The 26483-nt window shown below is 44.5% G+C and overlaps 2 protein-coding genes across 2 annotated transcripts in view; both read left to right on the top strand.

The window, feature by feature from the left end:
* Nucleotides 1-265, top strand: part of kif21b (kinesin family member 21B) — a 54634-nt gene extending 54369 nt beyond the window's left edge. The window contains exon 35 of the mRNA XM_036530591.1: nucleotides 230-265. The gene's annotated coding sequence lies outside the window, so the exon portion shown is untranslated. The remainder of the gene's footprint in view (nucleotides 1-229) is intronic.
* Nucleotides 266-13256: 12991 nt separating this feature from the next.
* The window catches only part of LOC118778970 (copine-5), a 102883-nt gene continuing 89656 nt past the window's right edge, over nucleotides 13257-26483 (top strand). The window contains exon 1 of the mRNA XM_036530772.1: nucleotides 13257-13351. Coding sequence (XP_036386665.1) covers nucleotides 13257-13351 — 95 coding nt within the window. The remainder of the gene's footprint in view (nucleotides 13352-26483) is intronic.

The following is a 26483-nucleotide window of genomic DNA, read 5'->3' as shown; positions in this document are numbered from 1 at the left end:
TGATGTTTGTTTCGGTTTGGGACCCGACGTGCTCTGTAATTGGGGAACGAGTCAAGGCTGGGGCTTTGTGTCATTTCCTCATTGTGACGAAGGTGTTATGTTTTGATGTTTGCCTCTCGGTTTTTTGTGTAGGAGTTACAATGAGACGTTTGAAGCTGCAGGCAATTGAGTCACTCTCTCTATCTTTCTTCCTCCCCTGTCTCTTTTTTTTTCTTTCCTCTCTCTGCAGTGACATGTCAGTGAAGATCTGGCTGGCGAAGATGAGCAGGAAGAGGTGACAGTAACGACACTTGTGCAAGTGATGTGCCTAGTCTGGACCTGGGCTCCAAGTCGCCATGTCAGTTCACAGGATTGCAGACAGGTGGAAAAGCATCAAATAATTTTGCAACTGTGAATCAATAAGTGTGGTGGACTTATTGATTCATTTTTTTCAGGCTGTTACAAACAAATTTTAAACAGGTGCACAGTGACTCTGTTGCAAATGATCCTTACATTTGGACAACAGATTTTCGAAATCAAAGCCAATGGCTCCTATTATCTCTTTCTTCATGTTATTTGTAAGTGCTGAAATGGTATGACTTTTCTCGGACACAATGAACAACATACACTCTCATCCTTGGCGCACACAGGATCATTTTAGTCAGGAACTATGTCTTGTAGACTAACAGGCTTCAGACCTGATGATGAAACAGGCGTTTGAGGAAAAGTGTCCTTCTGTACTTTGTTTGGGTATGTGTATTACCCTAACACGTCTGTGGACGTAGCTGCTCAATGGACCTTGTTATTTATTTGTTTATTTATTTATTTATTTTGGAAAGAAATTTTGGAAACCAGCTCGGGAAGGAGAATGTGTCCATTCCTAGTGGACTGTTCGTATTTGACCTTTGACTTACCGCCTCACCTTTGACCTTACCGTGGGGGCTTTAGGGTCACTTCCTGACTGGACACCAATGGATCGGCTGTACTTCAGAATGGGAGGCGGGCACAGCACAGGTTTGTACAGAAGAACTGCGATTCAGCTGTGGTGGCAGGTGATGGGGGTCTGCGTGTGTATCGGAGGATGTGAGACTATGTGGGAACTCACAGCTCTGTGACGACGAGTGAACCTACAACAAGGACATCTGGAGTCGTTCTCCCCCTCTGATTCCTTCAACACAGACTTTGCCTCTAGTGACAGCCGGAACGCCACAGAGGGCGCCACTCCTGTACGAACTCGTCATGCTGTAGAAGACTTCTTTTGCTCTGTTGGTGAATTTTATTTATTTTTTTTTTCCACTACCTCAAACGGTAGGAGGAGCTGGAACATGTACCTGTGGAAACTTGACAGCTGGGTTAACTCTTATGTTGCGCCTGCCTCCTGAATTCTTTGCATTTTACCTGTCTTCTTTAACTTCACCCTTTCTATTCTAGACAAGCTGATCTTGCAGTTTTGAAACTCCAGGACCAATAACGCAATCCAGCAATGACAGGGGCAGGGTCTTGCGAGTACAACTGCTTAGTGTTGCAGAAACGGCCTGTAACTTCACAGTGCCAGCAAGTACGGGTGGATTCATTGTGCTGGTGGGGCAGAGCTTGAAATCATTATCTCCTGCTGTCTGCAGTGTGGAGATTCTCTGGTCTTAGCTTCCCGCCCGAGCGTTATGCAGATCTTCACAGGAGTCCGCGGCTATGTGCTTTGGAAGATTAGGTTTGTTCAATGACAGGATTCACAGACAACCGCTCAGTTCCTCTCCCGGAGGGCGACGGCAAAGGATTATGGGGTGGATATGAAAGTGCCCTGACTCTGGAGATACCAGACCCAGTAAACAGGGATAGTGGAACCAATTAAACCATTTTTTTACACCCTCCTCCCTTGCTGTGTACAAAGAATCTGATGATTGCATATTTTTTATGGGCAGCAGCTGTTGCCTTGTGTTTGTGGGTTTTATATGGGGGCAGTTGTTGGAGATGGGTCAGACTGGAGCAGAATGATGGGGTCCCGGTTTAATGAAGCAGCAAGCTGTCACTCAACCTCCCAGTAGTAGTGGGAAGCTCCTCTGCCTTGAGGGAGAGTGTGGGCGACTGTTGGCTTTGCATAACACACCTCTGTGTATTTATAGGTTATCCATCTCCCCGCTTAGTGCCTAGGTCCTCTCAGGCCCAGATTATGTATGTCTTTATAATGACACATATTCATCACCCTAATCAATGTTACTTCAGTCTTTGGCCCCGAATAAGATATCTGCAGTTAGCAGTATTCCTCAGAAGCTGCAGAATCTCCAGGAGAAGGTGATCACCCCCCTCACAAATGCTACAAAAGACACACTGCTTCAGATCTCGAGGGGGATGGGAGTTCTGAATAATTTACGTCTGCTTTGCAAACATAAATAACTTCAGCCTGCAGATTAAAAAAAATCCTCTCCTAAAGTTTATGGAGCTGCAGAGTTGTCCGTATTTCACTGCATTCCTCCCCATCATTCACAGAGATTTCTCATTCCATGAGGTGCACTTTATCTGATGAAAGCCTCAAAACACGGAACTCGGAACACAAAGTGAATAAAGGTATCCTGGTAACAGGAGACATGAAAGCTGACTTCACAGAGATCATGCCTCGTAAAATCTCCATATTCTGTTTCAAAGTGTTCCTATCTAACATTTTTAAAAATAATTTTGGTTGGAAATTATTCCAATCCTTTGCTGTTCTGGCCTTTGCTGGTTTTTACTGCGTAGGCTGTACCTCGTGGTTTCAGAAAGACGATTTTACAGTTTCCCTCTCAAGTTCCTAACCGGGTCACTGAGGCTTTGATGTTGCTCCTGTTGTCAACATTTTAATGCTCCATTAGAACTTTGGATGGCATATTGTCTTTAGAGTGAAATGAAGGGTGGGAATAAAGGTTGAGCATTGTATATGCACTGTAGCAGCTGGCTTGTTTTGTGTGCCGGGGTGGAATAAGAAGTGTGGCGATAACAGTCATGCCGACCCCCTTGCAGCCAGTGAGCGAAAAAGCTCCTATCTGGCCCATTACCCAAAATGGTCCTGGAGTTCTGTTGTTTTTCCCATCAACTTTGTACTAGCTAGTAGTTTCTCTGCAGGAAAATTGCACCATACCTGCACCCATCCAAATGCCACTGTGCAGAGGGTACTTCATTTCCCACTGGTTCCTTGAGTGACACTAAAGAACTGGCCTCTGTGCCAAGTGATGCACCACACTTTGTTTTACAACACAAGTAGTATGCATGGGTGTGGCTGCGTCTAGGATGGGAATGGGTGTGGGAGTTGTGTGGCCCGTGGCACCTGAGCTCTCAAGCCTGCCCTCCACAGCTCCAGTCAGATCACTCTGCTGTCTCCACGGTGATGCTGCCGGGAACCTCGCACAGGTTTCGACTGGGCTGTCTTCAGTAACCCCAATGCCTGCACTCATCACCATGCCAATAGATATATCTTCTGGTGCTGTATGAACACAGCCTTCTGTATGCTTCAGTATTTATTGTTCATGTTTAGTTTTTTCACCTACTGCTCTGTCCCTTTATTTCACACTATCGCCACTTGTCCTGCAGTGCTGTGTCGAGATCTTATTTGTAGCTTTAATTTGTGCCTACTCGATGTCAGCTAGTGGTAGAACAATGCTGTTTTGTATATAATTAAGACTGTGCAACATGTATATAGGTGTGTTTGTGTCTGCTCCAGCCATCTCTGCTGAAGACAGAGGGATATGGATCTGTTGGTAATGCCTGGACAGCATTGTCATGCCATATTGCAGCAGATGAGTACCCGATTACCCGTGTAATTGATTTTTTCAGTCCTGCTCTCTCACCTTCAGCCTTCAATGGCGTAGGGATGTCAGAAGACTGTGCGACGCGTGAGAGAGACTGGCTTTGCTGGAGTTTGGTCGGGACCGGGTTACGCCTGCTGCCATCTTCGCACCACCAGGCCTTATTTCGCTGCTGCTTTTGCACCCCCTGCAGGCGTCTCTGTTGCTCTCCTCACGCCAAAGCTGAGCAGCGTGGTGGTCGCTGTGTGGGAGACACCACTTTTTGTAACTTTCACCCCCATGTTCTTGAATCTTGAATCACCCCCATGAATCTTAGGGGAGAGCGGAAGGCACTCTGCTTTCACTCCCTTTTGTCCAAAGGTGCTGGAGCAATGCACTTCTCCAGGGACACTCGGCTCCAGTCCTGCAGGACCACAGTGTCCAAAGGTTCAATCTGACCACTCAAACTAACTAACATTATCTTGGTGGAAACCACACTGGCCTCCCATCCCAGCTCCAAGAGTGTAAATAGCTTAAAGGAGAGCTGGAAAACTTAATGGATTGCAGTGCTGCTGGACAGGGGTTAAATAGCCCTGCACTGAGCTCCACTACGGCTTTGTTCAGAAGATAACCCTTTAATGATAGTTAACAAAGACGCACAGACAATGCTGAAAACGTTTTTTTAAAAGGTGCTTATGAGGAAATGTGAAAGTGTCCATCTCTTGTCACCTAGCACATCCATCGACTACATCATGTCAGAACTGTGGGGGGCTCTTCAGGCTTGCTCATTCCTGTGTGAAGGAAAAAGGAGGGTAGGGCAAAGGCTGAACTCTTCCTCTGCAAACGTCCTTGAGTGTGCAGCCATGATACATGGGAGAAAGGAGATGCGCTCAGACCTGGCGTGACTGTGTGAGGTCCTGTGGCATGTAGAGGTGTGTAACACAACGGTTCCCATGGCAACGTGGCCTTCTGCTGCCCAAGTGCCATTCAGAGGCATCTCCAAGAGCTCATGTGCCAACCTACATCAGCTCCCTTATCTCCGCTAATGGCGAGTCTGTGCACGTGCGGTGGTGTCTAACCACAGGGTCAACGGTGCCTTTTCTAGCACTGAGTCATTTCACAGAATGTAAATGTTTGTACAGCTTTTTTTGTTGTTGTTGTTAAACGTGCCACTGACCCTGGATGTACAATAGTCTATTGTAAATATTGTATCAAAGTTTTATTTAACGATGGAACCTTTGCTCCTTCTGCAGAATAAAAATGCAGTGAAATGTGAAGTGAAATGTGAGGAAAATGATTCTGTGCTTAATGCTGATAACAAATTATTTCAACTGAGGAGTTTTAAACATGTTTTATTGGTTATGTTTCTCTGCTGTCCAGTTTGGTAGACACGCATGTATTGTTCTGGGAATATTAGATGGACAGCTATTGCTGTGGGGGCCCTTACATCATGGTGATACCATGCAAAGGGATTTCAAAAGGTAAGTTGTATATTTGAGGGACAAATAAACAAAGCCCATTTTTCTTTCTCGAAGGGACCACCACCCACCAGTGTGTCTTCCCCCAAAGGAATTTGGAATTTTTCCCCCCAACAAACGTTTACTTGGGAAAAAGAGCATAAAATGGTTTATAAGGTCATAGTTAGCTTGAAGCCAGCTTTATGTTGTTTACATGCACATGCTCTGCACTGGGGTGGCCATTTTTGAAGGTTTTCTTTATTATGGAGCATCTCATTGCAGCATAAGGACCTCTCATCATAGGTGTAAACACCTGTTAATCACAGGCTGTCAGTTGGGTCCCCTAGCTCTCTCACGTCTGTCAATGGAAGTGAGAAATGCCATTCCTGTTGCGTTACAAGATCAAATTGTGCATATCTTAACGCACTATTAAGTGACAACAGTCAACCTTTGGAAAGCAGAACAAAAGTGGCAATGTGGCGTCAGTAAATGGAAAAGACGCATGGCTTTGATATTTGCTGCGCTGATAGCGATAAATTACTGCGGTGCACCACGAGCGGGATTGATTACTCTCCTCCTCCATCCCTTCAACAAATGCCTCATAAATGCCAAAGACCAAAGTCCTGTCTCTTGCTCTCCTGTGTCAAGTGAGGCAACCTGTCTCGTTGCAAACGGCACGCCAGCCCTTTTATGGCCTTTAAGGTGGAGCGTGCAGACCACAGAATGGTCAGACATTTTGGCCCCGATTCTGTCTCCCCACAATCCTTTTTGTCCATTCAACACATGAATTTAAATAAGGGTCAACAGTTTTGCTTAATACACGACACCTTTAATTTAAACATAAAATGATGGTTAATAAGTAAAAAAATTGTGTTGCATTCAAATTCAGATCAGGCCTTTTTCACAGCTGTTGTTTTAAATTGAGCTGTGTATCTCCCATTTCCTCTTTTCCACCTTGATCATCACTAGTTTAGAACTGTTTGTTTCTCTCTCCGCATGGGACCCTGTTTAGGTGATTTACAATCTGAATTACAGGTCCAACAGAGATAAAGTAATTTAACTGGCAGCCCCTCGTCCCTCAACACACACATGCACACCACAAGGTGAGAGCAATCAATCTTGAAGGTGGCTTCCACCGCTTTCTTCATCAGCTTTCACATTCAACTTTTAATAGCCTCTCGACTGATTCATATACAGCAGCTCCGCTTGTCATTTGTGTCTCTGTTAATGGTTATTAAAGAGGGTTTACCTTCTTTTAATTTCTTAGGATAAAGTGACAGCAGAGGTAATGAAGGATTACACATTACTCCTTTGAGCCCTGAATGCAACCTACAGGAGGATTTTTCGAAAAATGTATCCTCACTGCCGTTTCATTTTCTGGCCAACCTCTGTCTCCCAAGTGCTGCGCTGTAGGTGTGGATAATGAACTGCTGTATCTGGAAAGCGGTTTGAAGATGGAGTAGCCCGCATTTTTTAATCACTGCTCTTGCGCCTCAGCCAGAGTCTTCGCGGTTGGGGTGGGGGGAGACTTTCCCTGCGTGCTGTGTTTTAGCGCTGCCTTCGTTATTTGGCGCTGAGAGATCGCGGCCGCTGGTGACAGGGGCGCTCCTGCGGAGTGACCGAATGATCCAGGACCGTCTCCTGCTCCTCAGAGATAGCGCATGTCCAATGGCGCGTGCTGTCAGCCGCGTTAGCTCTTTGATTGATTTTTTTATTGTCTCTTGCGGTAGAATTAGCAGGGCACTGCTGGGAGAAAGAGAGAGTGGACACGGTGGGAGTCTTCTGGAGAATTTATCACCAGGGATGGCTTACCCCATCAAACGCCCTCCACATCCATCAAACATGGATTTTAAAGGACTCGTGAGCCATCTGGATGGACCTAGTACAAAGAGCTTATTTCTGATCCGAAATAGCGGACAAAATTCCCATGCAGCTGCTGATGACTTTGGACTTTGATCTTGTGCACTGTTTATGAAGTTAACGGCAGAGATATTGTAAGAAATGTCAGCTATGACTTGATTATGTAGGTTAACCTGCAGATTAAGAGGTCCATTTTGTCAATGCCAGCTTTCTGACTTCAGTTTTTAGTTCATATTTCTGGCTGTTTATGGTTGTGGTAATGGATTACAATTTCATGTCTTGTTTGAAATGAATGTATATGAAGTAAGGATATTTTAAAATGAAAATACAGCTCCTTTGCTTTAGAAAAATTTGAGCCAGAGCAGATTTTTTCTACTGAGAAAACAATGCATAAGACTGATGACATATTCTTAAGATTAAAAAAAAAAATCTTAAAATGAGAATAATTTTCTTGTAAAATTATTACAATTTTTTATTTATTTTTTTTACAGGGCATTGCTTGAATGTGATATCACCATCAGTTCTGCCTTTTACATCCAGAGCTATAGTACACAATACAGTTTCTTGAGGAACTTTGCTTCAATTTTGCATTTATTCCCAATCAATCAAACAGTGTATCTTTTGCAAGTGTTGGCAACATCCTAATAAGTACCAGTGATCCATAACTCCTTAATATGAATGTAGCACCTGCGACAAACAAAATCAAGCTTGTACAATATAACACTCATTAGTGTTTATTTCACAGTGGGTCTACCACACATTATGAAGATAAATTATGAAGTGATGGTTACAGAATATAATAACACAGAGGAAAGTTTCAGTGTGGCAATGCCAGGACAGGCACACATTAATAACGCAAAACTGCCGGGTGGAATGCTTCTTGGAGAGAAACGCTGCCAGCTTTGGAGGAAAACCATGCTTTTAACAACAGCTACTGTGTAGATCACAGGGCCTCTCCATCTCACAGTCACCGCTTCAACTCAAACTCAAAAGAAAATAAACCCCAGACCACTGCGTAGAAGTACACTCTGAGCAGCTCGGGGGAAGCGATTTCCTTCTGAATGCTTTGGTGTGCCAATGTCCAGCTCTGTCTCACTGTTGTTTTTCAGGTTCTCAGAGGGATTCCCAAATATGTCCTCCTACGCATGTATGTCCTTCCAGCCAGTTTCACTGGGTCTTTTTCTTCTTTTTCAAAGCCCCAGGGCTCCCCTCCTGGGCCGCCTGCAGGTCCTTCCAGGGCAGGAAATTGTACGAGACGAGGGCGGTCAGCAGGTAGGTGGCCATGCCGGTGTAGCTGCCCAGCACCAGGCAGAGGGGCTGGGCGAGGACGAACAGGCAGAAGACGTTGACGGAGGCGCTCTCGTTCAGCTCCACACGGTTCTCCTGGCTGGCTCTCAGCACGGCGAAGAAGTAGACCAGAGCCACCGCCGGGTAGAACGCCAGCTCTGCCATCGCTTTCCAAGTCAGCGGGCGCTGCCAGGCGACACATGCAGTGTCTGAGGATCCTCAGTGCGCAGAGCAGGAGCGGCCGCGAACTTTCATCCCCCTGGGTAAAACATTAGCCGCCGCGGCAGGAGGAAAAAGCCTTATCAAAGTGCAGAGTACAAGGCCCTTTACCATAGCTTCAGCCCTCAAAGAGCAACCTTTACTTTCTAATGGAGGTTTGTGAGTGCGTTAGCTTGCAGTGGGCTCCAGGTATTAACGTCTTGCACATGAAAGAAGCGAGTGCTGAGCTCCCCCCCCTCCTCCCCCCTGAGAGATGGTTTGACTCATGAAGTTCAGCCCTGGGCTCTTGTGTCTTTTGTTCATTCTCTGTCTATTTGGAACCAAAGTTTCTTCCCTGGCAGATGGAGGAAATCACATATGGAGTCTGTACCATGCTTTCCTTGAGTTTTTTTATGGGTGGAAGTGTTTCAGTCTCCTGCAAAGCCCAAATGTGGGCTTTTTCCTCACAAAAATGTATCTTTTTACATTTACCAAAACATTCAAAGGGACTCCACAAACATAAACAAGAACAAACCCCAAACAGTAGGCAGGAATGTAACAAGAATGAAAAAAAGAATGTTGTTTCCTTTACATAACTGTTTATTTCTAAACTTGGTATCTCTGTCTCCCTGTGCCAAGTTACCATGACATTTTTTTTCAGCATGGACGCATCCAGATAAGAACCAATGTTTCTCCTTTAATGTGATTCAAATTCTTCTGTTTTATTGCACATTACTGTGAGCACGTGTCCCAGGGAGCATGTATTTATAGTCTCTGTGACGCAGTAAAGCAAAGGGCAGTAATCACATCCTGAAGACACATGCAGAAGCGGAATGGAGGAGAGCTCGGAGCGAGCCAGGAGAGCCTCCCACTCTCTCACCATGGCGCCGGGGCAGCGTCAGCATGGGGCCCTGTTGCAATCCCAGGAATAGGAGCTCACGCGACCCCTCCTGGGGTGCGTTGATTTGGCTGCCATGGCAGTCAACTGCTGGTCAAGATCGAGGGTGGAAGGAGGCACGGCAGGGGGCATCCCCAAGTCGCTGTTCGTGTGTGGTGGTGGGGGCTAATGAGGGCTCTGAATATCGCTTTGAATATCTCCCCCCTTCTGCCATCGGCTGGGGTGTGCTGACCCGTCATTTTCCTCGCATCTGCGCCATGTTCTGCACGTCCACGCAGTTATGAGCCCTACAGCTCGCTCCAACCTCCAGTGAGGGCTCTGATCTCTCACTACCTCTGTGTTAAGTAAGCCGTTGTTTTCGGGGAAGCTGAATGCATTGCGCAAAGCCCTTCCTGGATAAGGTGGTAAACAATCACTCTCTGCTTGACAGAGTCCTACTTTCCCTTAGGGTCAGGAAGGATGACAATACCACCCCCCACACACACACCTTCAGCATACCTCACACCAAAACTCATCACACACACCCACATGTGAAACAGCTATACTGTCAGCACATCGCTCACATTCAGAAACATGCACATACACATACGATATGCACACCGTGCACATAAACAGACACACACATACAGACACATGTGCATATTGTATTGCACAGGGATGATATCAACATATCATATACCCATCCCTCACCACACACACACACACAAACAAAAGCACACCCAGCCCCTCAGCATATCATGCATGCAACCACACAACAAAACTCATCACACAAACACATAGGGAGATACCTAGACCATCAGCACACCACTCACATTCAAACACACACACATACAGACATGCATACTGTATGCACGCGCACACACACACGCACACACAAACACACAGACAATGTTCATATTGCATTCCATAGGGATCATATCAACTGTAGCCTTAGGCAGTCCAGATGAGAGCCGGTGTCTTTGTTGTGTGCATTCTTGCTTAAAATCAAACTGAAAATGACAACCAGCAGGTACATCAAAGAAATGAGTCTAAGTGAAGAGAGACGTACAATATTGTTCTTAGTATATGTTCATTATGGTAATTTTCTCATTCAGAAGTGTGTATGTATGAAGGTTGAGCCAGACTGACTTCATAAATTTGAGCTGTAGAAAACAGACTATTGTAAACTGAGAAAAGTCTTACAGCTTTGAGGTCTTTGAAACAATCTATGATATGAATAGATTTTTCAATAAAATATACATCAACAGCTTTGAAAAATATAGCAAAGGATAGCACAATAAAGTATTTTACAGTATTTCATTTCTGCTTCACTTATAGTACAAAGTTACAAAGAGACACAAAAGTTTAAACGTGAATATATTATACTCGAAAGACTAGTAAAACCAGATTGCACCTTCTTAAAAACAATTTCTTAAAACACATATAGCCTACGCAAATGAATGTATTTTCTTAATTTGAGGAAAATATTAAATGAAGCGCATGCAATGCTCCGTCCCTTTGAACGCTATAACTGTCGAGCACAAGAGTTTGAAACACTGAGAGACGATTATTCTTTTCCTTCTTTGAATCAAACGGGCACGCCCACAATGGTGCTTCTCACATGTGTCTACTGCTGCGCGTACGTATGGACCAGTTTAGGGAGAACAGGGTGGGCAAGTGAGGAAAAAAGATCAACGCCACGGCATCATCGGGTAGAAATGATGTATTTACTGCTCACATGCACGAGCGCCAGGGCGTATTCGCCTGTCCTAACCGACTACCACGACAAAGCATTTAACTCGCACATTTGTCCTTATACCGTTTAAAATGCACAAACAATTTTGCGTGGATTTGGAAAATAAGGTCATTGCTAAGCAGAGAAACAGGATTTCGGAAATACGTTACATTGTTGTCTTTTAGCAGACGCCCATATCCAGATCGACCTACGTAGGTTACAATTTTCATGTTATCCATTTATACAGCTGGATATTTACGGAGGAAATTCTGGGTTAAGTACCTACTCAAGGGTACAGGAGCAGTTCCCCAGCGAGGAATCGACCCGGCAACCTTTCGGTTATAAGCCTCGCTCCGTACCGCTATACTACATTGCCGCCCACGTTTACTATAAATAGTATAGTCAGCTAGGTCTAATGTACAGATTGGTGCTATTATGCTTCACAAAGTAACTTAACCAACGCCGTCAATAATGTATAACTTGACTGGTTCGCGTCAAATTTCAGATTTATTGATTCTTAGAGGATACGAGTCACAATACCAACGGTTCTTTTTCCGTACTCCAGACGACCAGGCAGGTAACTATATGTATACGCATTCTACTTTTTGAATTCGTTTCTATAATAACACATCGGGGGACGTACGCATATTAAAAATGGAGCTCTGTCTTATTACATTTTGTGAAACAGTGTAATGAAATTTTCTCAAACGATTTGAGGGGGTTCAACTGCTAATACAATGCACTGTGCGCGCATGGAAAATATTCAGAAAGCCTGTTAAATTTCAATAACACAACAACAGTTGGTGTTTGGAATAAATCAGTCACAATTTCTTTCACCATAGGATTTGTGACTTCTTGTGTTATACACCAACGTCAACATATTCAAAAGTAAAGCCTGGCACGCTAGGAGCTGTCCAGATTGATGGTGCTGAACAAATGTTGTACAAGAAAGCCATGCTGAAAAGAACAGCGTGTTTGCGTGCACAAAATTGATATGCACTTGTTGTCAAGGGGATTTGCTCAGCGCATGCCATTTCGTTCCTCGTATGAATTCAGTATTCACTGAACAATAATACAAAAAGAATTATTTGCTTCATTTAAGTCAAACGATGTGAAGAGCTACTAAATCACAACTTCAGGTAACGCTTCCAAATTAAGGGCAGCTTTGCTACCCATCGGTATAGTGTTTCTCTTATTATTGATACTACAAAACTATTGTCTTTAATATTATTAACTGCGACTAACAACCTTGTTATTTGTTCAATAGTACACTTTCAATGTAAATAGGGAAACAGAACGGGATTAGGTGAAACTGGAAAGCTTTCGCTCGTGTAATAAATCGGCTGCAACTGGCGTTGACTTTAGCTTCACGTCGATGACCAGAAAAGCTGAAGAAGTATTTCAACTGCTCACCGAAGCATGTGAAGTTCACAGCCTGGATTTACTTTCAGAGTAAATGATGCGTTTTTCTGGAAAGATGTGTGGGATGGAATATCTGTAGCAGGACAATCAAAATAATAAAAATATTAATAGATTAGCACATGCGTACAGGTAAACTTAGTCTTATGGCTGATGAGAAAACGTCGCTCTTTTTGCGCCTCACAAATCAAGGGATGTTGGCACGGACCTGTTTTTAAAGCAAGCTGGTGAATGGTAAATGCTAACCAATGGACTCCCAGCTGTGTAACGGACAGGATTCGCCAGCATGTAACAGAATGCAAAAGGAGGAGGAGTTCACATCTTTTACTCCCCAGACAATTTATAGAGAGAAGAGAGATTTCTTTGCGAGAGGGCGGTGAAGTGGTTAGCGCTGGAAGAGTAGGTCACTACCCCCGTTTAATGAACCACAGTTCACCACTCAACTATAACGCTGCTGGTTCCTAATCGTCTCAGATCTTTTCCCTTTCGTCTTACCAGCCATACAGAAGAGCACTTTTGGGTGGGTCTTCGTTCTTCGTTTCAGTCGTTGGCAATCCTCAATATCGACCACTGTTTTCCCCGTAGGACCGAAGGCGTCCACTTTGTGGATCTGCACGAGGACCTGAAACGGTGTCAGGCTGTGCGAATCACGGAGCTGCCCTGAGACCCGGGCGCTCATGGAGGGAGACGTTATGGACAAACTGGAGGACATGGCTTCAGTCTACGAGTTCGATCCAATCACGGGCAATATCCCCGCCACCAAAGTGGAGATAACCGTCTCTTGCAGGTAAGACTGAGGCGATGACCTGGGTCCCCGTTTTGTAACATCGCCTATCTTGTTTGGTGCATTCAAAACTAGTTATCAGGGATGTAGAGGAAACACGTCAGATTCATAAGATTCTGCAGTATGATTAGAAACTGATTTAGATACCATCTTAATGACACTCATTATGCACCCAGGCAGAGTGTATGACACGCTCCAAAACTAATTAGAAATTAATAATTGAATACGAGATATTGTAACTACTCTTTGGTCTTACAAAGCTGGTCAGGTGGTTAATTCGATGCGGAGATTTCGAAGTTTCACAGAAAGATGGGGTATGGGTGGGGACGCTTATTTTCCAAATGCTTCTGACAACATACATTCGGCAGAAAAAGTATGCCACACAAATGACTGGTATTTTGGAGGCAACGTTTAGATTTACTTTTGGGGGTTTACATTTAGCGTGAATGTTTTCCACATAGTCACGTATCCATGGTTTGCAATAACATAATTAAGAGTAGAACTCAGTTCCCCCAAAAATGTTGTAAGAGGAAAGAGCAGAATTGCTGTTACCGCAATTTATATTTTCAAAAATATATATCTTAAGTTTCAGCTATTTTTAAAAGAAGCGTCAAGAGGTGAGAGTACGACTTGGGGGATTTAATAAGGCACTGCATTCTTAGGCAAGTGCTGTATGTGGGTGTTGGTGTCAGCATGTCATTGCTGAAGTAGATTACGGCAGACTGCGCTCGGGTCTGAGGAAGTCGTCTAGAGGGATGTACTCAGTCTTAGTTTGGTCTGTGTTACACCTAGGGGTGAAGCTAAATCTGTCATAACCAGAAACAGAAACAAAAGTAACAGCTTGGGGGAAAGCATGTTCCAGAGCTGGTCTTACCATCCATTTCAGTCAAGCAACACTGTGATGTCAAGTGGCAGCATTCTAACATTTCCCTGGGAAAATGGTAGTTTTGGAACCGAGGGATTATTACGGTGAGGGTTGTGACAGCTGTAATGACTGTGCTTTATTTGATCTGTCGTATTTTCTTTGTGTACCACGAAATTGTCCTGATGGGCTATAAGATATTTCAGACTGTTTATGTGCACATTCGAAAGCGAATTTATGCGCCCTAGTGTCGGTTGCCTGAAATGTGCGGATGCGCTGAGTGGAGAACCTATCCAGACCTCGTTGAGGGCTAGACTGCACACGGGGTGCGTAAGGGAAATGCATTCATTACACTCGAACGCAGCTTTCATAATCCGCTCAAAGGACAGCGTCTGACAGGTCCGCCTCCAGACGGCCTCTACCGTTGGTCATTAACGACCGATATCTTTCTCCTGTCCTCATGATCTGGCGGATTCTTGTCATGCGTCGTAGGGCTACACGGAGCCACCTGCATTGTCCCCAAAATATGTGAATTGTATTTGGATGTAAATACTCAGGCAAAGCATTTTAATCCTAAATTCATCATTGGAGCTTTTCTGAGGCTGGTGAAGTTTTTTTAGGCATAAGGTAATAGGATATCTATCCCTGTTTGTGTGCCAGCAGTGTGAGGGTGTGGTTTGAGGAAATAATTGAGGTGATGAGTTGGCCATGATAAAGATCTCACTTGAATTTTACTGACAGTCTTTAGGGACCAAATGACAAGGGAAGTACTTTAGCAGAACCCAAGGATTCTGCTGGGAGAACAGCCAATTCCCTGGGTACTCTGCAGTAATGCTTGCACAGAATGTGGTTTGCAGTAGGAATTGGGAATACCTATTGGATACCATGGCAGGGGTTTTTGAAGCTATGATAAAGCTAAGTGGGGATATAAAACATTACGCAAATGATTGTAAGGTGAGGTATTGTGCATGCTATTGCAATCAGGTTTACCATGATTAAGCAGTGATCTTTCGGGTGAATATTATTGGAGTATTGTTGTATATGACAGTTCTAGTCCCACGCTTGAAGTCAAAGGTTATTCATTTTTCTCATTCGAATGGGTCAATATTGTCTGAGAGAGAAAAATAATGGCAAGGAAAAGAGCCAGTTCTCAAAGCAGATTTTGTTTCGCAAGTGTTTATGTTTTCGTATTCCATCATTTGGGTATTTGACTACCTGAAGCGTATATTTATGATGACTTGCATAGCTTTTATTTCTTACTTACTACCTACAGATATGTCTACAGCTATTTTTTGCTGATGCAGTTCATGTTACCCTGCAGGTGTTTTGCTCATGCAGCCTACAACAATGCCTCACCCTGAAATCAAACCTGCAACCCTCTGGTTGAAAACACTTTTCCCTAACCAACGATTTCTGTTTCTATTCTAGTTTATCCTCAAATAAACAGAGGTTTTCAATGGGAAGCTTGTCCAAGACCTGAAGGCTGAAATGAAACAACTTCTTATCCCAAACCTCCGATTATGATACAGGTGTTAAGGGCTGATTTTATTTTTCAAACCAGAGTGCTCATCTCCCTCATGCTGTACACCCCTGGCAGCAAATTCCCCTTTCAGCCCAACCTTTTTCACTGAAAATAGTGGACAGAAACAGAAATGGCCAGGCCAGGTGTGTGAACAGACTTTTCCTGTGATCAGAGTGGTTGGCTGCTACAGCAGTTTCCTGTTCCAACATGATCAACAGTTAATGGTAAAACCACCTGAGCTTATCATAATATCCAGGAACTGCTTTTCTGTTTTCTGAGTGATTCACCGAAGAGGCATAGAAAATAAATTGAATTTCATTGAATATGTGAGAGTTTTCATGCTTACTGCTTGAGTTGCCATCTCCTGTTAAAACAAAACAAAACAAAACAAAACAAAAAAGAACAAGCTAACTAACAAAAAAACCAAGTGACTTTTTTGGCAGCATCATTGTAGTGAAACCCTGAAAATGTTTTAAACAATGTACACATTGAAAACTATACACATCGGGCCTCTTTATATGGTATGGCTCCATATCTTGGTCCAGTGTTTATTGATTGTGAGCAAGTTATTCACTGTGTTTCTGCTGAGAGTCTTGCATGATTTCCTGGTGTATCAGTTGACTTGTCATATGGGGGAGGAGTGTTTCATAAGGCCTGGGTGTACATATGCCTTTAAGATTCAAGCTTCAAGAACGTTACTGTCATTGTGCAAGCACAACAAAATTGCAAGCAAGCACAACGAAATTGCCATCATGCAATTATGCATTTGGTTAAGCATGTGTACTAGATTGGGCACACAATGTGTAGGTGTACTGTATATATGTGTGTTTATGTGGGTGCTTCTCTGACAAACAGTGGCATTTACTGAAGCAGATGAAGTATTAGCACTGTCACCAGTTTCCTAGTGGTAATGCTTAAGAGGTCAGGGAGGAGTCACCAGTCTCGATGAAGAGAAGCTTGTGAAAATTCACCAGCCAGTTAAAAAGTGTAGCCACACCCCCTGCCTGTGTATGTAAGCATGAAATGACACCCTCTTCCACTGGTCATGATGACTCATTTTGAACAGCTTCATGTTTAGATCGAGCCAACCCATAATATGTTGCACTAGCAATTATCATCTATTCCAGTCCATCGATCCCATCCAACACCTCCTCTCCACCCCCTGCCCACCCTTTTGAAGGAACCCTCACTAGGTTGCCTTTAACAAGTCACCTCAGTTATGTTAATGGAGGACTGTACTTTAATTGTCTTACTCTGATGCCCTTATTATTTGGATCAGTTTGCCAGATCTACTAGCTCCCTGGCTTTATGTAACTCAGAATGCCACGTCTACCCCTTCTAGATCTAGGTCACAATATAACAATGGCTTGCGTTGCATCAGCCTCACAAGCTCTTCTGTCTCCCTCTCTTCAGCATGCCTGTGCTCTCTGACAGGAGCTTTAAGATAATGGTTCCTACCCAATTTACCGCCGTGGGAGCTTTACAGTAACAGTTCTCAACCCATTCACCATTGTGGGCCAGACAGGCACCCTGGCTTATGGTGGGCATGTGGTATATAGTGCAATACGCTCCACTTGTGATGTGATCCAAAAAGGTCGTCGTCTGAAGCGCTGCTGCGGTCTCTGTGCTTGCGCTAAGCTGCTCTAGGCAGTGACAATGAAGATCGATTATCACAGTGCCTGCGGGAGATTGGCGCTCTCCACTCCTCCTCCTCCTCCTCCTCTTCCTCCTCTTTCATTTGGCTGTTCTCATCTTTTTTCCCACCTAGGTCACACATCTCAGCAGACAAGAGGTGGTGGGGTGGTGGGGTGGGGTGGGGGGTTGTTGTGTTTGGGAAGCCCAAATTGAGACATTCTGTGGTGGAGGACACTGTGCTTTAATAATGCAAAGGTTTAATAAGAGCTTGTGAAGGAGGCAGTATGGGTTTATTTGTGTCTTCTGAGGGGGTCCACTGCAGGAAAGAGATAGTGCCATTATTGAAGGGCACCTAAGGTGATCGGGAAAGAAATTAAACCCCAGTGAGAGGATGTGGCTTGACACATGGCACTGATAAATAACAGCTATTTACCTGGTGTGTGTTTGCTCTGTCCAGCTGAACACTTTCCATGGGGTGGATTTTCAAGAGCCTATTAGCTTTTTTTCCACCAGACTGAAAATGAATTCCGAGCTCCAATCAGATATACGTTGCTGACAAGTAACTTCGGTAAACTGGATTATTTCTGCTCATTGAACAGCCCTGGTTGCTCTTTAAAGGAATGTAATTGTTTTGTAGCTCCTTGCTGTTAGAATGGAAAGCCCTGGGTTGTGCTCTTACAGCAGATGAGTTTCTCAGGCTCTCTCTCAAGCCCTGGCCGCATAAGCTATAGACTGAGAGACTGAGATCTCAGGATCCCCTCTCAGTTCTGTGGTGAGTGATGCACTTGCACTGGGGAGAATAGAAAAATGGTGGTAGGGGTGTGATTTTTGTGTGTGCTTGCGTGTATGTGTGGGGTGGGAGGAGTAAGGGCTAAACTCCAAATCCAACAGGATATGGAGGCATTTGCTCTACTTTCCCCGGCAAGAAAGCCATCCGGTCTTTTCCAGACTGGAGCCGGAAGAGTGGGAGAGACTGACAGAGTGGCATTCAGTTTGGCTTAGCGGGACTGGTTTCGGTGAGAGGGTGGAAACAGCATGCTGAAATGTCACAATGCACCCAGGGACAGAAGTCTATCAGTCAACCAATATAGGGGGGTTCTCTGAAGACAGTTCAATACAGCTATTCGCCTTGTCTCTTATTTTGTCCTGTGGAGAAAGACGGAAGAGCCATTATATGTAATTACTGTAATTTGGTGGCAATTACTGTTCCATTCATTAATAACTCTTGTCAACTGTGATGAGTCAGAACTCAGTCAATACTTTGTCAAGAGATGTCTCCTCCTTTAACATGTCATTATCCTGCTGGGGAGGGAAAAAGAACAAGGGGATTATGCAGACTCCCCAGAAAAGGAACTTAAACACAGATTTTGGTCTGTACATTCCTATATCAATCTGTATAAAGAGCTTTGGACATGAGTAATATGCAGATGTGTCAGACTTGTCAGTCACCGTAAGTTTAGATCCAGACCTCCGACTGATGCGTTAAGTACATCCAGAGAGTGATGAGAACCCAGTCGGCATCATTCTCCAGCACTTCTGCTACATTTTTCCCGAAAACGTTGTCACGTTGCCACAACATTGCAGCAGTGTTATGAGAATGTTGGGCTAGTGACAAAAAGGTTGTGGGAGTTCAGAGTTATACTCATCAGAAGCTCTGCGGTGGTCAGAACTGCATGCTTATGCATCTCCATCTCTCTGGGGGCTGCTGCAGAAAGTTAGACTCCCTAGCTCTCCCTCAGCCTGCCGAAGCCTCTTCTTATTCTGCACCTCACAGCCCCACTTCTCACCCAAACCTCTCCAGAGACTCATTTTGTATTGTCAGCAGGCTAGGAGCACTCCCAACAGCTTAGGATCAGTCTGCCGTTTAATGATGGCTTTCGAGGGCACTGAGAGAGGCTGGCAAAGTGACAAGTCTTGCTTGACTATATGAACTTAAAGAACAGCAAAAGTATGCAATCAAAACTGTTCCTTGACTGGCTCTTTCAGCACATGGCGTGTGACCTCCGGTGTTGAAATATGAATCTTAGCAGTGAACTGATCTCGGCGGAGCGCTGATGAGTATCTGAAGATGGTGTGAGGGGAAGCCTGAGTTTCTGAGGCAGAGTGCCTGCTGTCTGCAGTAACTGAAGCCAGTGAGGCGCACAGGCATTAAGTGCACAGTGTGGCTGGAGTTCAATTAAAGGGCACTCAGGGCTGGTCACTGAAAATGTCACCAGTGCTTTAACTCACAATCGTCACTCACTGCGTAGATCTAATTGGAACTTGAAGTGATCCACATGTTTTATTGAGGAAGTAAACAAAAAACAGCTAGGGAAAGAGTGAGGCTGCACACATCAAGCATGCAGCAAGTTCAACAGACCTCACCAGAATGAATTTTGGGAAGGATGGAAAATCCAGCCAAACACTTGGCTGCTTTTTTAGATGACTGTTTCTAGGAAGAAACCTGGGGGAGAGAAGCAGAGAGGCAGAATGAGCGGGGTGGTGTTGTTTGCTGGTGGAGTAAGTGGTCCTGGCCCGTTGGGGTGCTGCTGTTTAGCAAGGTTGCAGGGGTTGTGTGTGGACTTATTTACAGGTGAACACAGAGCAGGACCCCCCCCAGCCCCCTCGATCCATATTTGATGAGCTTGCTTTTCTCCAGAGACATTTAGCAGCGGGTCGCCCGCCACGGGCTATGACATCTACACAGCCAAGGGGATTGAGATGCGGGGCGGGTGCTCGGACTTGCACCTCATAATTGCGATATTTGCCGAGGCACGCCAGCGTCAATCATAACGCCGGACACAAATTGGAGTTCGATCTGTGCGACTGGCACAGTTTAGAGAGGTCTGGCGAATGATATTTAGAAGAACTGTATAAATATTTGCACATTTTCTCAGCTGTGTTTTCTGTGTCTGGGTGGGCGTGCACCAGCTCAGTGCTTTTTCTGTCTGCGGTCCTCTCAGCTGTCTCCAATTTGGCATTTCAATTAGGCTGATTATGAATTTCAGTGGCTCTTGCAATTAAGTGATAAAACTGAAGGAGGAAGAGGGACAAATAATAATAATAATTACGAGAGCTGTGGATTGAAACGCTGACCTCTCGCTGGCTCCCTGCACATGCCGGAATGATCCACCTGGGGTCAGAGCCAGAAGCAATGACAGCTGTTATATCAGCCCTGGGCTTTGACTGATGCTTAGTGCAGAGGACAAGCAAAGTGACAAAAGAGGGGCGCTGAAGGGTAACCGCCCTAAAGATGCTCCCTGAGTCTTTGGCGCCATGTCAGACTCCCTGATGCCTGCGCGCCTCTGCCACCCTGCTCCTTTCTTTCACGCTCCGCCGGCCTTGCCCGGGCCCAGACACCCACGTGGCGCCGTTGCGCGCACGTCTCATGCTTTCAGATGCGACCGCATTGTTATCTCCGCCGTCTGTTGGCTTCCCCGCCCCACAGTGCAGCTGGAACGAGAGCCGCGATAGAACGCTTGAGCCGAATTCTTCTGGAGAGCGTGAAGGTCATGATGAAACTGCATTCTCCTTGGAAACGTGGTCGAATTTGTGCATGCATTTTAAACACATGTAACGCCACGGGGTTGGACAGCATTCTGATTTGAAGACGCTGTACTCCATTAATATTAGCATTATAGGCATGTGTGTTGTGCTGTGTGTGCTCGGATGGACACATGTCAAGCGAGCTATCTCTTGTCCTTTCAACACCAAGACAAAACAGTGCCATCAGATTTGCCTGCTTTGGGACAAATTCTCCCCAGTTAGACTTTCCCCCTTCCTCTTTCTTCGGTCCTCCTGTTTCCGGACAGCGGAGGAGAAGTACTCTGAATTAAAGAGAAACTACGGCAGCTGGGTGGTGGATCTTTGATATTGCCCTGGTCTCCTCCAGCAGAATTACAATGGCCTTTAACGCTCCCTTTGTTCTACAGCTGGAGGCAGCGGGCATAAATCTGAAGAAAGCGTCCCCGCTGCGACTGTTCACAAACCCGGTGAAACGGGTCCCATGACTGCAGTGTGAGCAGAGACTGGCAATCCGCGCTGATATAAAATTAGTGAGGCAAGGAAAGGGAATGGGAGATGAGCAAGATGGAGCTGTGTGGCCTTTAAGCGTGGTTCGGGTGTGATGCGGATTGTTAGTAGGGTGAGAGGTGACTCATAAGCTTTTGTCACAAATAAAAACATACCACAGAATGGTAATGTGCCTGAAGCATATTCAGTACGGTAAGCCACAGGCATATCTGGAGTATGTAGCTGATTCGGGTCCCACTGCTGCCAGCAGGCCCCATGATGGCAATTTAGGTAGACAGCAAGTTATAATTAAACTATAGGAAAGAGTGATATGAGAGCTAGTACGCAAACTATTTTGGAGAGAGAGGGAAGGAGAGAGGGACAGTGCACTATGGTATCCAGGATGTAGACTGTCTGTCTGATACTGAGAGAGGAAAATGGAAAAAAGAGAAGGGGAAGTACAGAGGTAAGTATGGCAAAATTATTCATTCTTAAAATTTAAGTTGTCTGTTTTGTGCACGTGTTGGTGTTCACTCCAATGCTATGAATTGAAAAATTCACCTGTAAGAAATACATAGCCAGCTAGCTAGTTGTGCTGGTTTTTATTTTTACACATCTCATTAGCACACTCATCTCACGTAAAAACTGATTGAAACTTGAACAGTAAAGCTGAAAAAAACTCCCAAATCTTTATTTTTGTAACAGGCATACATCTGGTAACTGGCCAGAGATTTTCATATGATATCATTGATGTCAAGAAACTGTAGATACCACAGTCTGTAGGACTTTTCAAGACTTTGCAGTTATGTTACAGAACATAGCAGTGCTGTTTGCAGTTCATTGAGTGTAATAATTTGTTCAGTTCCATATTCTGGTACATTTCACATTCTATTTATAACTTTTTCTAAAGGGCGGAGAATACTTAACTGTATATTTATCCAGTGTATATACTATTGAAGGCAGATATTATATTGAAGGCAGATAAACTGCAGGCAGAAAACGTCCTTTTATAAGTATCTTGAACCAGGTTTACGTGATTAACATATCTGCCAAATGAAACAAGGATCACCCATTAACAGCCTAAATAAATTACCATCTTAAATAAAATAAATATATTTAGCAACATATATTACGTAAAATGAAGTAACATCTTAAATAAAAGTTCACCGATTATTAATGAAGTTTCAGATCATCAGTGGGTAGTTGTCTGTGTAACGGGAAGTTCGTTTCCTTCCTGTTTCCTGCTAGTGGGCCATCGCTAATGGAGATCATCCAGACCTGGGGATGAAGTGTAATTCCTTCTTTATCTACAGAGGTTTCTTCGTGCCATTAACATGGAACAGTGGTGAAAGGGCAAAGACAGGTGGGAGACAGTGTATGCAGAACACTCGGACTCAGGTCCTGGAGCTAATTAGAGTTCAGCTAATGCAATTAACCCACTGGCTTTGGAGCCCTGGGCAGGCAGCGCAAACAGCAAGTGGGTACTGATTGGTCGGATGGCCCGAAGGTGTCTAATTAGTCTTTAGTATGGCAAACAACAGGGGGCGACGGTCAGAGCAAAGAGCAGAAATTCAGCTGATAAAAGCTGAAGATGATGCACCATCAGATCAGTGTTATCTGAGCATCACATCAGGCCTTCAAGACTTCAGAATGATTTTAAAAATGGCAGCATGCTAGTGGCAACCTCATAAGAGTTGGTCTGTGCTCTCAGTGAAACGTGTGAGACATGTTGAATGCTTGAATGCGCTTACTGACTCTCTGTGGCTGGAGGTGTATACAATGTAGGTGTATATGTGAGAAAGAGAGAGAGAGGCACAAAGAGAGAGGCGCAGAGTGAAACAGAGAGTGAAAGAGTGTGAGAGAGATGCACGGAGAGAGTGAAAGAGACAGTTGCACAAAACAAAGAAACAGAAATACAAAGTGAGAAGAAATACACAGAAAAAACAGATGGAGAGCAATGAGATATGAAGCACAGAGGGGGATGGAGAGAAACAGAGACACATGGACAGAGAGACAGCAAGAGAGAGACAGACTGAAAAAGAATGGAAGAGACAAAAAGAGGGACTGAAAAACCAAAGAGACAGGCAGAGAAAGAGATACAGCAGGAGACAGAGTCACAGTGGAGGTGGCTGCATTTGAAGGCAGAGCAGAGGAATTTAAAGGATGTGGTTGGAATGCCTGAGCAAAGGGATGCTGAGCAGAGAGGGCTCGACGGGTATGTCTGAGCTGTGCCGTGGCAGATGCTGCAGAGCCCTGCCTTTCTGAGCATTCGTTTCCGCATCGCTCAAACTTCGGGTTGTTTCAGCAGGCTGAGAGCGGAGCTGAGCGGAGCGGCTGATTTATTCGCATGCGGGTTATCAGCTGTCGCACCGCCGCGGGCGGCCTGACGGCCAGCGAATCGGGGAGGCGCTCCGCCTTCTGCTTTTTCATCCCTCTCGTCGCAGGAATGCTCAGATCTTCCGCGCGCCTGCTGCCGATGGCCCCCGAGACGAGACGCGCTTCCTTTCCTGCCGTTTGTGCAACTTTTTAACACACCGCTGCGGCCTTGCGCCGTATCGCACCGCCCAGATCTGCTGAGACTCTGCTGCTGCAGGCTGGCGGTGTCACCGGACCGAACCCTCGCTCTGAGATGAATAATTAAACAGGTCGATGATGTGAAAAATATCTTGCGCTGGCATCATTTGGGAGGGCCGAGCCCAGACCAGGCTCTTGGCTGCATTTCAACGGAAACCTTTCAGCCCTTGTTTCGGGATACACCCCAAATCCTAAGGGATGATCCAGTTTCCGAGGTGGGGAGGCTCAGAACCAGTCCTCACATAAGACCCTGATGAAGGAGAGAGTCATGGTGACTTCTAGAATGACAACCCACAAACCCACTGTGGGCTTGTTTCAGACTGACCTCCCACACAGTTGATGGTGACCACTTACACAGTTGCTGTTTGATCTGCTATATAAATGAACAGAAAAAAAATCAAAAGTAAGTTATTTGTGGGACACAGTCAACAGCATAAAAGCTAATGTAGCTAATGTAGCTATGTCACACTTTGCAGCAACAGTCAAGACATTTAATACACAGCTTTTACTGTAGGCCAACAAATGTTAGTGAGAACACTGAAATAAAAGTTCTGAAAGAACTACACGATCACCACCACCAAAGTTACAGTGCCTGAGCATCTTTTAGTAAGTGCAGTGTAGCTGTGCAGATGAAGGTGAAGGCAATGGCACTAAATAATGAACAGTTTTAAGGTGTGCTCCAGAGCTGCCACTTTTTACACCTTCCCTGCCTCTCAGCGTCACAGGCCCTGGATCACACCTTGTTGTATGTGGTGATCGCGCACCTTGGGCTTTGAGAAGGACTTAACGACGGAATGCAGACTTAGGCCTAATTTGGACATCTTGAACGTGTGAATATCACACAAAAGCAAACCTGTGGGCACATGAGAGCATAGGTAGAAAAGCTCAGGTAGAAAAATGCAACTGTCTGCACTGTGTGATTAAACTCAAACAGCAGGTGGACAGGCATGCATTCCGTTGGGTGGCAGTAGTTAAAAATGCGGTGATTTGATTTAAAACAAATGCCTGTCAACAACAAAACCTTGGCAGCTCCAGTGAGTTGCTAGAGGAGCATAACAACTGTGTGCCAGCTTTCAAACATCAGCTTTCCACCAGGAATGACATCTTTCACAATGCATTGAAACAGTCATTAAAGCCAAAGACGGACTAACACACTATTAATCTCTTGGAATAACTACATATTTTATTCTTTTCTACCCGTATCCCATGAATTTTAGTATGACAGAGTATTGACAAATGGCAGACTTTTTAAATTAGTGAATAGGAGAGGCAGTAATCTCATCACAAATGATCTGTCAGTACTTTACAAAACAACATTAAAATATCGCTGTTGCGATAGTACCTGTGCTAAACTCAGAGTTTGCTCCAGCAGTAGGGCTTTCAGATAAAATATTGATAGCTTGAAACCTACTGTGCATAAAGAAAGCATGGGTAGCCAATATACTTAGGAGAAGTATGTCTGAGATGAGGGAATGTGGCCTACATTGTGATTAGTCAAGAGGCACCCAGACAAATGAGGCACTTTACTGCACGGAGCAGAACTCTGGCCATTAATCACAAATAATTGCGGAGTTTAAGGCCGAATTTGGAGAGTTCTGCTCTCTGAAATATTCAGTTGACTGCATTATTCTGTTGTGTGAGGCTGGGTATACCCAAAAACCTTATTTCTTTGGGAAGAAACAGACCTCTTAATTCACAGAAGAACTTTGCTTTTTGAACTGCTTTCCAGGCAGTTTTTGGCGGTATGGCACAGTGATTAAAGGGGTGTGCTTGCAATCGGAAGCTTCAGGGTCACTGAGGTGCAGAAGTTGTACCCTTGAGATAGGTACTTCACCTCAGTTGCTTTAATTGTGATTTGGTTGATGATAAATTAAATAAAATCATATGAATAATGAAAATGCATGGAAAGTAAGCTATATACGTTGCTTTGGATTAAGGCATCTGCCAAACACGTAAATTGAAACTAATTGCATTTTAAGACAGATGGCCCTGTTGACACATTGACTACAACTTTTTCATAGTTTTAATACATTTTTAAAGCAATTAGCTGCAATAGTCACACAACAGAGCTTCGATGTATCCTTGACTGCTAATTAATCTATCAATTTACAAGCATTCCTGTCATACCCTTTATCACACACAGTATCTAACCAATGTATCAAGAGCAATATACCAAAGTAAGATACATGCAATACCAGTGAAGTGTATGTAGGTACAGCAGAGTTTATGAAATACATGTCATTTAAAATGCAGTTGTATATCATCACACTAAACATGTGATTCTATGTACGCTTACTTGTGTGAAGGTCCACATGTTCATGATGTGACCTGTATACATATGCAGCAAGAGTGACCAATTGTACTATCCAAAATTCCAAAATTAGATCAAGCAACAGATGCCCAGTCCACCATGATGAAAGTCTCAGGTCTTCAGCTGTGCCAGATAGGGTCACCTTCCAATAACCTCATTGTACACAGAAGTCCAGTTTCACAAGAGCATGCATGCTTGTGTCTTTTCTGTGCATCAATTAATGGATATATTATTCACTAAA

Source organism: Megalops cyprinoides, chromosome 6 (genome assembly GCF_013368585.1).
Source record: "Megalops cyprinoides isolate fMegCyp1 chromosome 6, fMegCyp1.pri, whole genome shotgun sequence".
In the NCBI taxonomy this organism is placed as follows: domain Eukaryota; kingdom Metazoa; phylum Chordata; class Actinopteri; order Elopiformes; family Megalopidae; genus Megalops; species Megalops cyprinoides.
This window is presented reverse-complemented; position numbering and strand designations above follow the sequence as displayed.